At 34.4% G+C, this 16358-nt stretch overlaps 2 protein-coding genes across 3 annotated transcripts; both read left to right on the top strand.

Annotated features, from left to right (window-relative positions):
- The first annotated feature begins 955 nt into the window (after window positions 1–955).
- LOC102584182 (uncharacterized) lies at window positions 956–9154 on the top strand. 2 transcript variants are annotated; one of them, XM_015310419.1, is made up of 7 exons: window positions 956–1035; window positions 5197–5294; window positions 5949–6054; window positions 7409–7582; window positions 8274–8726; window positions 8807–8899; window positions 8976–9154. In XM_015310419.1, exons 2-7 carry the CDS (start codon window positions 5247–5249, stop codon window positions 9035–9037), a joined length of 936 nt encoding a protein of 311 aa, XP_015165905.1. In that variant the 5' UTR covers window positions 956–1035; window positions 5197–5246; the 3' UTR covers window positions 9038–9154. The 2 variants fall into 2 exon arrangements, with proteins under 2 accessions (XP_015165905.1, XP_006351392.1); XM_006351330.2 differs by having other exon boundaries at window positions 8271–8726.
- A 1802-nt stretch (window positions 9155–10956) lies between these two features.
- Window positions 10957–15071, top strand: LOC102599498 (uncharacterized). The gene is made up of 3 exons (XM_006351209.2): window positions 10957–11038; window positions 13884–14349; window positions 14676–15071. Exons 2-3 carry the CDS (start codon window positions 13906–13908, stop codon window positions 14835–14837), a joined length of 606 nt encoding a protein of 201 aa, XP_006351271.1. The 5' UTR covers window positions 10957–11038; window positions 13884–13905; the 3' UTR covers window positions 14838–15071.
- Window positions 15072–16358: the final 1287 nt, after the last annotated feature.

The following is a 16358-nucleotide window of genomic DNA, read 5'->3' as shown; positions in this document are numbered from 1 at the left end:
TTGCATGAACGTATTTTCCATGAATAATATGTTAGTTAGGAGAATCACTTTCTATTATTTGATTATGAGTAAAGTTTAGTGACAAACAAAAATAAAGTAAGTGTATGATTATTAATATCGCATATTAATTGAAGCAAGTGATATATATGAAGTATTTAATAATAAGTATTATAATTGATAACTTGATAAAAATAATAACATGCCATGATAGTTATCTATTAGTTTGAACTTAGACATATTTATCAATCAACTTATAAACTAAACTCATTATAGAAATTTATTAATATTATTATGTTACCACATATCAATAATCTGATTATATAAATATTTTTACGCAACTATTATTATAAATAAGAAAAAATTGAGTATCAAATATAATAAATTTGAAAAGTTGTGGGAGTTGGTAGTAAACAAATCTTAAAATTATAAAATCATTATTGAAAAAAATAAAACGTTTTATTAAGTTACAAACTAATCTAGCTTATTGTACAAATTTATTTATATTTTTGTTACTATAAATAAATAATAATGTAACTATATATTTTATACTAATTATTATAAACATAAAAAATCCAATATTAAGAACTTGGAAAGTTGGTGAGTTGATGTGAAAAAAAATAATTTTAAATTATAAAATATATCATTGAAAAAATTAACATTTTTATTTAGTTACAAACTAAACTTACTATAAAAATTTATTTATATATTTACCATAAATATGAAAAATCTAAGTATCAAATATAGAAAATCTTTGAAAGTTGAAGGAGTTGATAAGGAAAAATCTTTAAAATTATAAAAATCACTATTGAAAAAGATAGGTAACTGTCGTAACTGTTTTTATTTTGGATAAGGGGTCAATTCATAATTTAACTAAAGTATAGGGACTTCACAGACAATAATATCAAATATATATATGTAGACTGAAAAAGTGTAATATGAGTTTGTCCTTCGGTGATCTATTCGAAGAACTTTGCGAAAAAAAGGAGAAAAACGAGGAAGCGGTGAACAGAAATCAGACGGCACCGGCAACGATAGGTGAGTTTCCGATTAGGTTTTTCCGGCGATATATTGTAAGTGTTGATGATTTGTAGCAGAGATAAAGTTTCGTTGAGACTCAATTTTGTAAAATGGTTGCCCTTGATATGCTGAACTGAACTTATTTGTAAACGTAGAGAAGTTGTAATCGGTTGAAAAGTTGAGTTTTTTTGTAATGTTGGAGTGATATGAGTTTAAATTTAGCTACATGCATAGTGAATGATTAGTAATTTTGTAGAGATGAATTCGACTCGGTTGGGATTTGGATTGAGTAGTTGTTGAGTTACATGTTTGGAAATGGTAAGAAAAAATTGAATTTTGTTGTTTGTTCTCTTTTTTTTTTGTTTATATGTCGGAAACATGTTCTCTACCTCACACAAAGTACGAGTTTGGGGTAAGGTCTGCGTACTACTCTCTAAGATGTATCTCATTGGGATGTGGGCATTTTATAGGATCATAGAGTTATGGTGGTTATGATAAAATGTGTTTTTTTTTATTATATCCATGGTGTTTGTGATCGGGCGAGCTTGCGCATCTCCACTAATTTCACGAAGCACGTGCAAGACCTCTCACTAGTGCAAGTATCGAGTCTCGGTAACTTTGTTCACCGAGGCTTGGACTTACGAGAAGAAATCACATACTCCCTCCGTCCCATTTTATATAAGCTAGTTTGACTTTACACGAAATTTAAGAAAGAAAAAAAGACTTTTGAAATTTGTGGATTAAAATAAGTGATATACGGTTGTGTGGCTATAAATCATTTTATTAAGGATAAATTGGATATTTTAAAGTTAAATTGTTACTCCTAAATATAGAAATGTGTTATTCTTTTTGGAACTGACTAAAAAAGAAAATGAGTCATAAAAAATAGGACAGAGGGAGTAGTATTTTTGCCTTCGCTTAGAATTGCGTGATTAAGTGTGTCATTTATGTTAAAAGTACCTTGTGATTCGATGAGAGAATACTTGTCATTAACAAGGTGATAGCGATGTAGATGATGCTATATTTCCTTTAAGCTGAACTAATACAACAACAACATATTAGTGTAATCCCATAGGTGGGGTTTGGTGAAGGTAGGATGTACGCACACCTTACCCCTACCTTTTTGAGGTAGGGAGGTTGTTTCCGATTGACCTTCGACTCAAAAGAGAAGTTATCGATGTAGGGTTGAAAGGAAATATGACAACAACGATTTCAAGATACAATGCGAATGAAGCACATACAATAATACATACTAGAGAATAAGAAACTACGCGACTACTAACACTACTACTAATAAGGAGGAGATGAGGCTAGCCTTTCCTCTCCCACATAAAGTGCAACAATATTCGGGTACCTACTAACCTTCTACTCTAATTCTTCATCTCCACACCTTCCTATCAAAGTTCATGTTCTCAGAAAGTTGAATTTGTGCCATGTCCTGTCTAATAACCTCCCCTAATTCTTTTTCGGCTTTCGTCTACCTCTCCTAATTTATGCTACATCCAATCTCTCGCACCTCCTCACATTCGCGTACCTCCTTACTAGTGCATCTGCACACATCCTCTTCACATGCACAAACTATCTTAGTCTCGCTTCCCTCATTTTGCTCGCCGGTGAGGCCACTCCCACCTTACCTCATTTAACTTCGTTCTTAATAATGTCTCTCATGTGCATTCCCATACATCCATCTAAGCATCCTTATCTCCGCCACATTTATTTTTTGAACGTGAACATTCTTAATTGGCCAACACTTTGCCCCATACAACAAAGAGCAACACATTCTTCTCGCAAAGTACCCCAGATGCAAGCTTCCATTTCACCAACCCCGCTGCAATACAATGTGCAACATCATTATAAATCTCCCCGTCTCCTTCTATTATGTACCCAAGATACTTGAAGCTTCCCCTCTTGGGTATGTTCTGTGCATTGATCTCTTGAAGCTTCCTCTCTAAGCTGAACTACTATTCGGAAAGATATCACGTCTACTAGAGATATATGGAAGCTATCTTGTACTGGTAGTCTATAGCACCTTCTAATTGAATTGTTCAAATTGTCGCAATGAGGTCATGCCTTCAAATAAATACAATTTCTACACCTGTTCAAATAGCAAATAGATAACATTCCTAAATGAAGCTATATTTGGGTTCTTTTAAGCTATAATTTCCTTTTATACCTTGACCACTGCTTGTTAGGGTATGGAAGATTAAGTTTTTGATCAATCAAAAACAGAAAAAAAAATAGTTTTTGTTCTTTATTATCCATTTTCTTGGAAGTAAACTTCTTTTATGCATTGTCCCTGAAGGGATGACGTAAAGTTATCTCTATAAATATTTCCACCAGTGCCTCCTACAGGGAAAGTGAAGCAAAATTTTATTTTAATTTAAACATATTATACAAACTGCGCCTATCATGCATCTGTTGACACTAACAAAAACATGTATGTACTTGTAGACTTAGAATGATAGGCTTCAGTCCCAGCGTTATTTTGCCCTTGCACCCATACCTTTTTTCCTCATATTTTTCTCACATTTTTCTTCATATTGGAGACTATACGAGTCCTCTCTCTCTTTTTCTATTTATTAGTCAGTTGGTTACATGATAGTAATTTGTGAGTTGGATTTATTTTTTTTAAAAAAATAAGCAGGCAATTAATAAAACTGTGTTTTAAGTGTGAAAAATCCTTGCCTATCCCAAAACACGTTTAAAGATTCTCTTCATGTCCACCGACCCCTATACCCAAATTTTTAAAAAACATTCTAACTTTGCCCTAACTAACTTATGGTTTAAATTTTGACATTGGAGAAGTGATTTTACATGCCAATTATTCTAAAACAAGTGTTACATGTCAATTATGACCAAGTTTTTATCCTTTTCTTTAATAAGTCAAAAGTCATTCGGATGTTAACGTTTACGACAGGATGGCATTTAAAAACTTTACAGCTGACGTAAGTGGATTAGGTTGAAGTTTAAAAAAGGTATATCTAACTAACTACATATGCACAAAAGGATCTTGTCTTTTCACCAGAAGAACATAATGCTCTTGCCTCTCCACATTGTTTTTTCAATGCCTTCACACACACACACACACACATATATATATATTCCTTTCTCTGCAATTCATCCAATATAAACATAGTGGTCTTCCATGCATCTTGTTCCCTAATATCCATCTTTCTCACCCTGTAGTTTTTCCGTAGTTCTCCCATGGGTTTCTGTAGAACTCCTCAACAAGAAGTAAAGAAAGGTCCATACACTACCATGTAACTTTTTACTATGATGAATTCATATGCTATGCTTCTCATCGGAAAACTAACTCGTACACAATGCCTTAGACATAGTTTATATTCTACAACTGGTCTTGCAGAAAAGGAATAAATTAAGTAGCTTGGGATCAAGAGAATGTCATAGCAAATTGCACAGTTTTGCATCTGCTTTGATCAATGTTTTTTGATTGGAGGTTGTAATATCTCATATTTGTTGATCAGATGATCATCATATCCTTTAATGGTGAACGTCAAATGTGCTGGAAATGCTGGCGAGACATGATTACATCTACCATGCAATATCGCAGCACTAATTGTAGGAGAGGAGATTGTGGAGGAAAAGTATTCTTCCACAAGTTGATTTTTCTGTCGCTTCTGTCTCTCTTTTGTCGAACATAGAAAAAATTGAAGTTTCAGATATGGTACTCAATACCATATCTCTGGTACCATGCAGAAAAGGGGAGAAAAGACGTCCGGGCAATATTTCAGCTTCATTGTGACGTCAAGCTAATGGGAGTTTAAACAGTGATGTACAACATCCTAAAATAGAAGGAATTCAAAGAGTACATAATTGCAAGCAAATAATCTTCTTAATTGATCCTAACTGAAAATGAATCTCCCTAATTGAGCTTACGATATATATTTTCACAATATTCTTAACACATAGGGTTACTTGCATTTAGACATTTCTCCTTAACTGTACAACCTGCAGTTTGCTGTGGTTTTGCTTGATGCCATATTGTTGGGTCTTTTATATGTGTAGTACTAGCTTATTGTTTACTATTTATTTTTTGCGGTGCTTTGCTAATTACACCCTAATTATCTAGAAGTTACCTTAACATATCAGGTGATATCAATTGTTATTTATTTTTGGTAGCAAGAGTTGAATTTTTTCTTTACCTGGCCTTGTCAACAGAAATTGCATCAAGTTTCTGCTGAGCTTTTTAACATTGGAAGATTGAAAAAATGTCTGGTGAGCAGGTCAGGAAAATCACGCGTGAAGATATACAACTGGTAAGCATTGTGCTACAATCATAACATTCGTTTTCTTGTTTCTCGGTATGAATCATTTAATAAGCCCTGAATCAAATGGAAAGAGATAGAGCATGCACAATTTTCTTTGAGCATATACAGCAAGTATTTGATTGAATTGCGTGGATAATTTCATAATCTGTAGATATAATTCTTGCTACTTATAACTCTTTCAGTTACTTCAAGGCAAAAGATACTTCACTCCCGCAAGAATTGTTGCCTAACCCTTTAAAAATGTTGGTCAAAATTAACATAATTTAAATCTAGAAAAGCGAATAGTGCCACATAAATTGGGTCAGAGGGAGTGATCTTAACCTCGGCATGTGCATGGTTTAATTTTGCTACATGCATAGTGAATGATTCGTATAGATGAATCCGACTTGGTTGGGATTTGGATTGAGTAGTTGTTGTCTTACATGTTTGAAAAGAGAAAGAAAAAACTGAATTTTGTAGTTTGTTCTATTTTTTTGTTTATATGTCGGAAACATGTTCTCTACCTCATACAAGGCAGGAGTCTGGGGTAAGGTCTGCGTACATTTCACCCTCCCGAGATGTATCTCATTGGGATGTGGGCATCTTATAGGATCATAGAGTTATGGTGCTTTCTCTCCTAACAATGAGTTTCTTTGATTTCAGGTGCAAAATCTCATCGAAAGATGTTTACAGCTTTACATGAACCAGAAGGAAACTGTTGATACCCTCTTACATCAGGCAAAGATTCAGCCTAGTTTCACTGAATTTGGTGGGTCCTCTCTCTTTCTATTTTGTTCCTTATATTTTGTTAATATTATTCTATTGACTTTTTCAGAGAAATATTTATCTGTACTCTCAAGTTTCTTAAAAATTACTTAATTTGGAAGACAGTGAATCTGACGAAATAAAATAGAAAATGACCTGTTATGAGAATTATTATGATGGAGTTAATTCCTTATATGGTCATCCAAGTAATGGAAATAACCTAGCAAAATCACTTCTGTTTTTATGACAAAAATCTTTCAACTATTACTTTATTCTTATAAAATCATCCTATCCTTTTGAACTACTTAACTCACCTAATTTGCTTTGTTGGCATCATGAATTTCATTTTAATGACAAACCCCATTAATTGAACCCACCTAAGACCCAAAATCTGACCAACAAGAACATTAATAGTCTTAATTATACCGTGTTTACATAAAGATACAGTATCTTAATAATCATGTGTATATTTATATATTCTGATGTCTTATTCGTATTAAAAACAAATAAGGTCTAAGACTCCTTATTCTTTCAATTAAAGAAGAAGTTCACTAAAAATCCAACCTCGTCTTGTAACCTTCTTAAATACTATCACCAAATAATTATATTATACAATAAAGAAAAATGACTTGTGCCTTTTATATCAGTTGATGTTGGCGCCAAACAAATAAAAATAAATACAAAAAAGAAAACTGGCCTCCTTTCTGTCATTTTATACTTCAGGCATGTCAGACAATCAGTAGCCAAATGATTATCCACACAAATGTAGCAGATTGAGTTTTATGATTAATGGACAGGTATTGTAATGATCTTCTGATGTTCGTGGAATACTGGAATTCCATACGATAGAATTTTTTGTTGGGTCAGATTTTGGGTCTTGGGTGGGTTCACGTTACGGGGTTTGTCATTAAAGTGGGATTTAAGATTCCAACTAAGCAAAATAGGTGAGTATAATAGAAACTTAAAAGGCTAGGATAATTTCATAAGAGATAAAGTAATAGTTGAAGGACTTGCTTGTGATAAAAAAAAAACAAAAGCGACTTTGTTGGGTTAGTTTGATTACTTGGATGACCATTTAAGGAATTAACTCTATTATGATGAATAGTAGGAAGAAAATTATTTGAAGAGGGATTATGGAAGGCATTCCTCCTCCTACTTCTATTCAGAGTAGTATTAGTTATCAATCAGAAATAAAATATTTAAGCTTATTCTGATGGAGTTGAAAAATGTATGAAATTATTATTAGTATTTGTTTTAAAATGTGTTTGGCCTGTCTTATCTCGAGTAGTTGATGGTTGTGATCTATGTGCTTCATGTGTCTACGGGGAGTTAATTTGACATCTTGATCTCTTTTCCAGTGTGGCAAAGGCTTGAAGAAGAAAACCATGAGTTTTTCAGGGCTTATTATACGAGGTTGATAGTAAAAGATCAAATTACGAGATTCAATGAGTTGCTTGAGAGACAGGCTGAGTCAATGCGTATGTATGCAACTGAATCCGTTCCTGTGTCTAATGGATCTCAGATTCAACCAGGTAAGATATGAATTCATAGATTCCCTATTGATCTTCTTGGAAATAATTATTATGCCTGTGTTTTTCTTTTCCATCATAAAATTTGTTATAGTTTCCCACTCTTTTCCAATTTTCAGCTTCCTTGCTTTGTATTTTCATACAATCGAATAGGATTTTAGGTTGGATAGTCAAAGAAAAGTTTGAGGGTTTAAAGTGGCAGATCAAAATGTGAATATTAGGGATAGTTATGGGAAGGATTTTTTCAGGAAAAGTGTCCCAGAGGATCTGTCTTTCGGCACTGTGATTGTGTTTTCAACTTGAGATCATTCATACTTGTTGAAGTTGGTGAATATGATAAAATTCTTTTCTTGATTTTGATAAGTAAAATTGAGTAAAAGTTTGAGAGAAATGGAGGAAACAAATGAAGTTTTGGCTTCATCCAAATCATCAACATCGTAGTCTCAAAATCTTCCTTTAGTTTCTAGATGCATGTCAGACGTGAGATAACCATGGTATGTATGTTATTATTTTAGTTTCCCTTTTTTATTTCGTTTAGATTAAGGGTGAAGGAGTGTACATTGCAACCCTGAAAACAAACACATCTTATGCATTTGTATACCTGTTATATTGCTTTAAGTTTTGTACGATTTCATCCTATTAAATACTGATAAGGAAAAGTAAGTGATTATGTACTATCACATATTGACAGTAGCACAGAACTCAACCTTTCAAGCAACAGAGCATGCTGAGCCTAATGTGAAGCTTGCCAACATGCACCCGACTGTTAATGGCAATTTACCTCATGTTTACACAAATGGTGCTTCGTCAGTCCAATCATATGCGCAAGCTGCTATGGATGTTTCTGCTCATGCAAGAAGCATTGATTTATCACCAAACATGCTATTGCCTCAGCATGCAAACCTGGGACTGATGCAAGGACCAAATGGGGGGATGATCAACTCAGCTGGTTATTCAGGCAACAATGGTGGTGAGGGCATTCTCCAGCAGGCTCGTCCTGGAGTTGGAAATTCATATGTTGAGCCAAGTGTACAACCAGTGATTGAGGATCCCTGGGGTGTTGATACTTCTTCCTTTGGTTTCTTGGGAAAGATTCCTCGAAACTTCAGTTTCTCAGACTTAACAGCTGATTTTCCCAACACTTCTGGTTTGTGCTCCCTTCTCTTCTGGAGTAATATCGTCATCAATTTCACATTGTTATATGTTTTTACTTTCTGTTCTATACAGAGATTCTAGAGGGCTACTCTGGATCAGCCTTTCTTGCAACAGATACCAACGACTTTTTGGATCCTCAGGATAGGGGAGAACAAGAAAATCAAGGTTAGTTGTGTGGCATCTGATATTGAGTTCTTTAGCTTAGTATATACCAATACTAATATCCGTCCCAATCTGGCAGCCATTGACGAATTGGATACTATATCAGAAGACGTGAGTTTTGACGATCTTTGCAGTGATTGAATGACACTATTCAGATTACCATCTTGCAGAGTTAACCCGTCTATGTAATCTTATCTGGTTTAGGGGTATAGTTTATTTCAAGTATTCTAACTTAATGTCCATAGCGAAGCAAGTTGTGCTTTACTCTCTGTTAAATTGGTTTCTGAACCTATCGACATGTTTTTATCGTATTGACTTCAACGTCTGCTGGTCCAGTTGCTTGTAAATAGAATTGTGAATTTAAAAGTGCTTTGGTTTCTTTTGGTAGTATTGATTCATGTGGTTAGACTGAGAACACCCGCGCAAGGACGCGGGGTGGAAGGTATGCTCAACCCCTGATACATTGATATTTCTTGATCCTTGCTTCTAGGGATAATGAGTCGGTTGGCTCTTAGAGTATAGCCTCTCTCGGGGTTAGCGATAAGAGTACACCGGCCCGTGTGGTAGCGGGCGAACTAAGGATTTCGTGCTTGCAAGGAAGCGTGCAAGTGGGTGAACGCATCACCAGCCAAGCTAGTCACTTGGAACATAGGTGATAAGAGTACACCGGAACACAAACTTCTTACCCCTCCCATTGACTAGCAAGTGTGCCATGATGATCGGCCTTACTTAGCTGCTCTGAATTCTATGGTGTGTTCGGTTTTCTCATGTTCCGTAGATCAAAATTTTTGAATAATATTTTCTATAGGAAAATCGAGGAAAATGATTTTAAAAAAAATTGAAAGTAGGGAAAATGAGTTTACTTCTGATGTTACATATTGATTGTGTCCTTTCCACTCTCAGTACACCTCAACTTCACCGTCACCCATAGTTCCATCTCCACCACCCCACTTGAGTCACTTTCATAATATTTATTTAGATTATATACAAATACTTTTAGAATAATATTTTTTTGCTTATATATCGAACACAAGTAAAAAAAATTACTTATTTTTCTAGTTCATATCGAACACACCCCTAATGTACTCCAAATTGCGATAGATGATACAAACTTGGCGAAACAAAAAGTCTAACTGGATTTTTGTACAATGCATCATATGAATTGAAACATTGTTACACCATCCTAATTAATCTATTATATATATATGTTTTATAAATATTAAGTGCTAATAATTTTTTATCATACACTATCTTTTTCTATTTACCATGTCTTTTCATATATTTTTATCACTAAATTATACTTAATATATGCATATTCTTCCCTAATTTAATAAATTAGTATTGTATTTGTTGGAAAATACATTTTAGGAGACTTACAAGTTTCTCTTTTTGGAAGAAGATTCGAGTCTCGACTTGAGTCACCCATCATTTTTTTCTCTTAAACTTTAGTCTCATAGTATGGTGGAAAACTAGTATTTCTTTGGACACTCATTATGATTATATTATATATTAGGTAAGAAGACATGAACTAATATGCTAATGGGTTAACTACACCTCTTGCATGTGGACCCAATATTTTTAACAAAATATGATTTGATATAAACATCAGGTATGGATAAATTTTGACTAATAAGAGGCTGAAAAAACACACATAAATTATTATTTTTTACGAGTTTTATATCTTAACTATTCATTGTTCTCTTTATCTATTTAAATTATCACTTTTTTGGTATTAAAACACTTCAATGTTGAGTTGTTCAAATATTATGTCAATCAACAACAGGCGCATGTAGTCAACTGAACATCGATATGTATTTTAACACAAAGAAAGTGATAGTCAATATATGAAACTCACGAAAATATAATACTTTTAAGTAGATAAATTGAAATGTGAACTTCAATATTTACACCATTAAGTTATCCTCCAATAGTCCTTTTCCTTTATTTACTTGTATTCAAGCCTGAAACAATTATAAAAATATGGACCCAATATGTAATTTTCAAGATAATTTTGGGGGTTAAAATGAAACTAAACAGATTTTCTAAGACTTAACTGAAAATTTATAAAATCACCATAATAGCACAATCCAAAGTTTTAAGAAGGTTCCAGTGAGGCTCCATCAACCTGGGCGAAGCTCAAAGGTAAATCACCATCGGAAAACCCCTTTTCCCTTTTAAATTTTTGTTTTATGTTGTGGGTTTTGGTTGTTGGGGCCTTGGGGGGTGGGGTTGGGCAAAAATTGATTCTTGAACTTGGTATTTAGGTTTGGTTGAAGAAATTTAATCTGTGTTCTTGAATTCATGATTATGCTAGATTCTCAATTTTGGAGGTGGAGGGGTTGTACTATACTGGATTCTTGATCTTTTTGAAACAAAAAAATTGAATCTTTTCTGTTAACTGAACATTTGGAAGGTCTTGTAAATGTTGCTGGGTAAATTGAGTTAGGGGGGGTGCTACATAAGTACTAAATTTTGAAGTTACTGATGGATATAAATATGAATATTTCATACAGAGAAGGTAATTTGGAATTTTGGATGATGCTTGAGCTTTGACATATGTGATTTTTATACAAGTAGGTATAGTGTATGTCTCTATGTAGCAATGATAGTGGCTATGTATCATGTCCTTGTGTACAACAATGTTGTTAGGTGCTCGCTATTTTTTTAGCCTTGGTATCTTATCATCTTGTTGTTGTTTCTTCTTGTTACTATTACCTTTTCTTTTTCACTGTTCGTTCTGTTCATTCAGCTGAGGGTCTATCGGAACAGCCTCCCTAACATTAGTTACAACAATGAGTTTACTGCTGTTGTTGTAAAAAGACAGTGGGGACTTTTTTGTTAGTAATGTTATTAATAGTTGCGCATTTGGACCTGTGCCAGATTTGTTTCTATAAGTACTATAGTTCAGTCACAACAACATTAGAAGCACCAAATTGGTGCTGCAAAAGCTTTATGAATCTTTCTTCTGAAATTGTCTAGTTATGGTTCATATTTCTTGCCTACATGATGATGAATCTTGTAAGCTGTTAAGTTCTTAAGTTGACACTTTTTTAAAAATTCTGCAAAGCACCTCAAGGTGATTAAGCACACTAGAACGGCTTTAGGCATTGCCGTATCAGTCTCAGAAAGAAAAATATAGTCCAGATATCTTTACAGTTATACCACCTCACTATGCAAATAAGAGATGATTCATTGTTTCATCCTCCTGGCTCACATGGTTACATGTTTTTCAAATATCCAGCTTACAAGCTAGTATAGGTTTCCTCTTTCAATCCACATCCAGACAATCATTTCCTAACTGTGTGTGACTCTGCTGGCTTTCTCAAAAAAATATGTTCTGTGCATCCGATGCTTTGACTACTTCTAACCTCAAAGGCAACAACTTTGGCATTAATCTAATAGTAATAGATACTTATATTTGAGCTACAATGAGTGGAAATTAGTAGCTCAATCAAGCTCATCTCGTTTCTTGAAGATGCATCTAGTCCATCCTGAAAATAGAAGGTTGTCAGGACATCTCTCTTACCTATCGGCTATCACCCAACATTTTTATTATAAACTCCGTTGTGCATCTATCCGATCTGGTAGCATAAATCCTGCTCGTGAATTTTCTGCTTCTATGACTGCTTAACTCTCTACTTAAGTTTTATCTTCTTCTACTAAACCTGCAAGATGAATTTCTTCCACTGTTAGAAGTAAATGATTTCATTCTAATTCTCATTTGTGTTGTCAATTATTCTGTCAGTAATGAACAATTTGAAGATACTGTAGTAGCGGCGATGTGTATTTTCCAGTCTATACAAAATCTAGTGTTTTTGTCTGCTTCCTTGATCCACCATGTTCTACATTTTCATGTTTCCCTATTGTGTCCTTTGTTGATGCCAATCTTCTCAGTTTTCCTTTTAGCATTTCATGATAAATCCTATTCGTCAACTTCTTGGACTTTGAATCCAACCAGTTCTTTACTTGGTCTTCAAACCCTTCCTTTCAAAATGCATGGTCTCAAATCTGATAGGTGTCTTGATTATCTATCCAAATCCAGCATTATTGGTAAGTGATCATAAAGAAGTCTCAGTAGTAAAAACTCCCTTGTATTTGCATATTTCTCTTCCCAATTAACTGAGATTAAAATTGTTCGAGCTTCTAAAACTTCCCTATGTTTTCTCCAATCAGACCAAGTGAATCTTCCTCCTGTCAATGGAATCTCTCTCGGATCCATATCCAGAATTAAGTCTGAAAAAATCCACTGTATCGAGAAGTGACAGGACTTATTTAATCTTTCTTCCAGAGAATGTGTCTCATTAAGTTACTCCAAGACACCAGAGTACATTCCATAATCCTTTTGCTGTTGCTAAATCATAGAACAACTTCGCCCGTTTATAGTTTGGATTACGTCATGGACCTTGGAAGTCCCCAAGAGAAGTTGCTAATGCCAAATTCAAGCAAATAGGAAATAAAGTAATCCCCAGCAAGCTTCTCTTGACATGGTTAACCTCCTATCTTGCATATCTACCTTTCTAAAAACATTGGTGCTATGCACTCTGGCTTGTATAGATCATAGGAATTGCATCTATAGATCATAGGCTTGTATAGATCATAGGAATTGCATCTCTTTCCCATTTTCGGTGAACCTCTCTAATATTACAGCCAAGTCCCTCCCTGTTGTGTCATTTCCCAACTCCATAATGATTACTTCCGCTACTCATATTTTTGCAACTTTGCTCCATGGGTCAAAAGAGCAGAAATCACTGGAGAGGACAGCTGTGCTGGCGCGATCCACTTCAGCCATCATCATGGTGTTCCAGCACGAATGTGTACACACACGAGCGCACACACATAATACCCTTTAACTACGTTAAGTTGGTTGCAGCATGATTAGCACTAAGATGATATATTCGTGTCGCGAGTAATTTGCTGTGCTATCAAAATTATGTGAACTGTGGTTTACCTCTTTTTCTAAAGATTCTGGTGAATTGCTTCTGCTTAGGTGAAATTTGCTGTTACTCATCATGGAAAGTTTAATGAAAGAGTATGCTGCTTTTGAAGAGAAAGTAAAGCGTACTATATTCATTGACAGCCTTTCACCTGCAGCTACTGAAGCTGTCGTTAGAGCTTCACTTGATCAATTTGGGAATGTCATTCAGGTCAAGTTTATCCCAAACTACCTTGAACCAAAGAACGTTGGACTATCTGCATTGGTTGAGCTGGAAAATGCAAACCAGGCGAAAACTATAATCTCCGAGATAAGCAGTTCCTCATTTATGATCTGTGGTATGCCAAGGCCTGTCAGGGCACGTGCTGCTGTAGCAGAGATGTTCGATGACCGTCCTATAAAACCTGGTAGGAAGATAGTATGCCGATGGTTGGACTCCAGCGATCCTGATGTTGAGGTCGCCAAGAAGATGAAGCATTTGGTTAGCAAACATGCAGAAGAAGCCAAGTTTTGCCTCAAGGTAAACTTTCTTTATTCATTTCAGTGTATAATACTCTCTCGTCACACTTTTACTTGTCCACAATTCTAAAAATAGATGTCCACTCTCACTTGTCCAGTTTAGAAAATCAAGAGTTAATTTAACACTTAGTTCCTAATTTATCCTTATTATAAACTATAGTCATTTTCCAAAACATTGAATTTATTATATTTAAAGGGTGATACTATAAATCTGTCATTCTATTTATTGCTCCTGGAGGGGTGTGCCACTGGACAAGTAAAAATGGGCGGAGGATCTCACATTTAAAGTAAACATGTTTGTTAGAAGTTCATTTTTTCTCTGTGTAGCATCAACTAGAGGAGGAGGAAAATCTTGCGAAAAAACAGACAGAGATCTTGAACGCAACTTATAAGAAGTATGAACTCATAGACAGTGTTGTTGGCAACAGAGTCGCTGAACGTCTGTCAGAACGTTACAGAGTGCACGCTGCAAATGCTGAGCAGCAATAAACTCGTCTGTCCAACGCTTTGCACAAGAAACTAACATAGACCTAAAGATTTTGCTCCCTGGCAATAGATTGACATGTTTTGCTTTTTGGTAAAAGATCATATTTCAGGCAGTGTAGAGAGAGCTCACTCTATAAAAGCTTGTGTAGTGTTTGGTTGATCTTGAATTTATGTTTCAAGTAAACCTTCAAGAGAGTACTTAATATTATCTGTTATGGTATAGCTGGAGTGTGAAAGCTAATGTGTGTGTGTGAAGCCTGTATCCGGTACGGAGTTTTCAATTTTTTCATGTTCGGTTGGAAAGTATTTTCAAAAATGATGATCCTAATAAAAGTAGGGAAAACAAGTTTCACAAGTGGCATTCAACATTAATTGTGTGCTCCTTCCCTCCAACACACCTCATTTTTACCCCATTCCTCGATAAAAAATTACTGAGTTCACGTGAATATGTTTGTTACATGCTAAAGTGGCTTCCTTGGTACAATAAACAACATAATGCAAATAAAACAACACAAAAGTCAAGTACTTTATAATTAAAGATTTGTAATTGGACTAGCAAACTCAAGTAGCTCTGGATCTCTTTCAAATATAGCCATATCTTGTTTATCCAACATGACTATAACTTCTACTCCACCTGCACTTTGGTTATCCAATAAATAAGATTAAATTAGTAAACTAGTCAAAAACAATAACATAATTAGTAAAAATATCCATACTTCATAAATATTAGTAAAAATGTCAAAAATGTCATTATTTTAAAAAACTTTATGTATCCTAATTTTCTTCCTACTTTATCTCCCATTGACAATTACACGTTTTCAATTAATTATCTCTCCTATTTTTTTTTAAAAAAACTTCTCTCTCTCATATTTATCTTTTCAGATTCTTAATTCTCTCTCTTATTTAAAAAAAAAATCCCTCTCTCATCTTTATCTTTTCAGATTATCCTCCAACATTCAAGTTGCCCATATATCTCTTCTGTAAATTTTGATTGTTTTTTTCAGAAATTAAATCAACAACAATCTCTTTGATTAAGGTATTAATCTTTATCCTATTTTTAGATTTCTTTTCTGATTTTATTTTTGTTTAAATCTTTAAAGTTTGTTGTTTGTAGTTGAAATTTCGGTTAGGGTTCACTCTCCATTGGCTGAATCCAAGAGGCTTACTAGAGGTATTCAACTTAATCAACAAAAATTGCTAGCGATTTTTCATCCTTTAATCTATTTATTACTCAAGAAATAGCGGATAATGTAGGATCCGCTGCTAAAATGAGGGAAGAGAGACGATCAGAACATTTACAGGACCCAATCGGTGTGCAAAACCTTCTTCAAATTCAGAACGGAAATGTAGAATCTTCGTCTACTCGTGGGGATCTTGAAAAAGACGACGAAGAACGAATAGTTGTCGAACAGGATGGAAACGAAGAGGTATTTAATTATTTTTGCATGTTCAGTTTTTTGCATGTTGAGTTGAAGTTGTTAAAGAACAATTTTTTTCAATAATTTTATTTTAGACTGCAGTTTT

This window comes from Solanum tuberosum, unplaced genomic scaffold (genome assembly GCF_000226075.1).
Source record: "Solanum tuberosum cultivar DM 1-3 516 R44 unplaced genomic scaffold, SolTub_3.0 scf00129, whole genome shotgun sequence".
Taxonomy (NCBI): Eukaryota; Viridiplantae; Streptophyta; class Magnoliopsida; order Solanales; family Solanaceae; genus Solanum; species Solanum tuberosum.
This window is presented reverse-complemented; position numbering and strand designations above follow the sequence as displayed.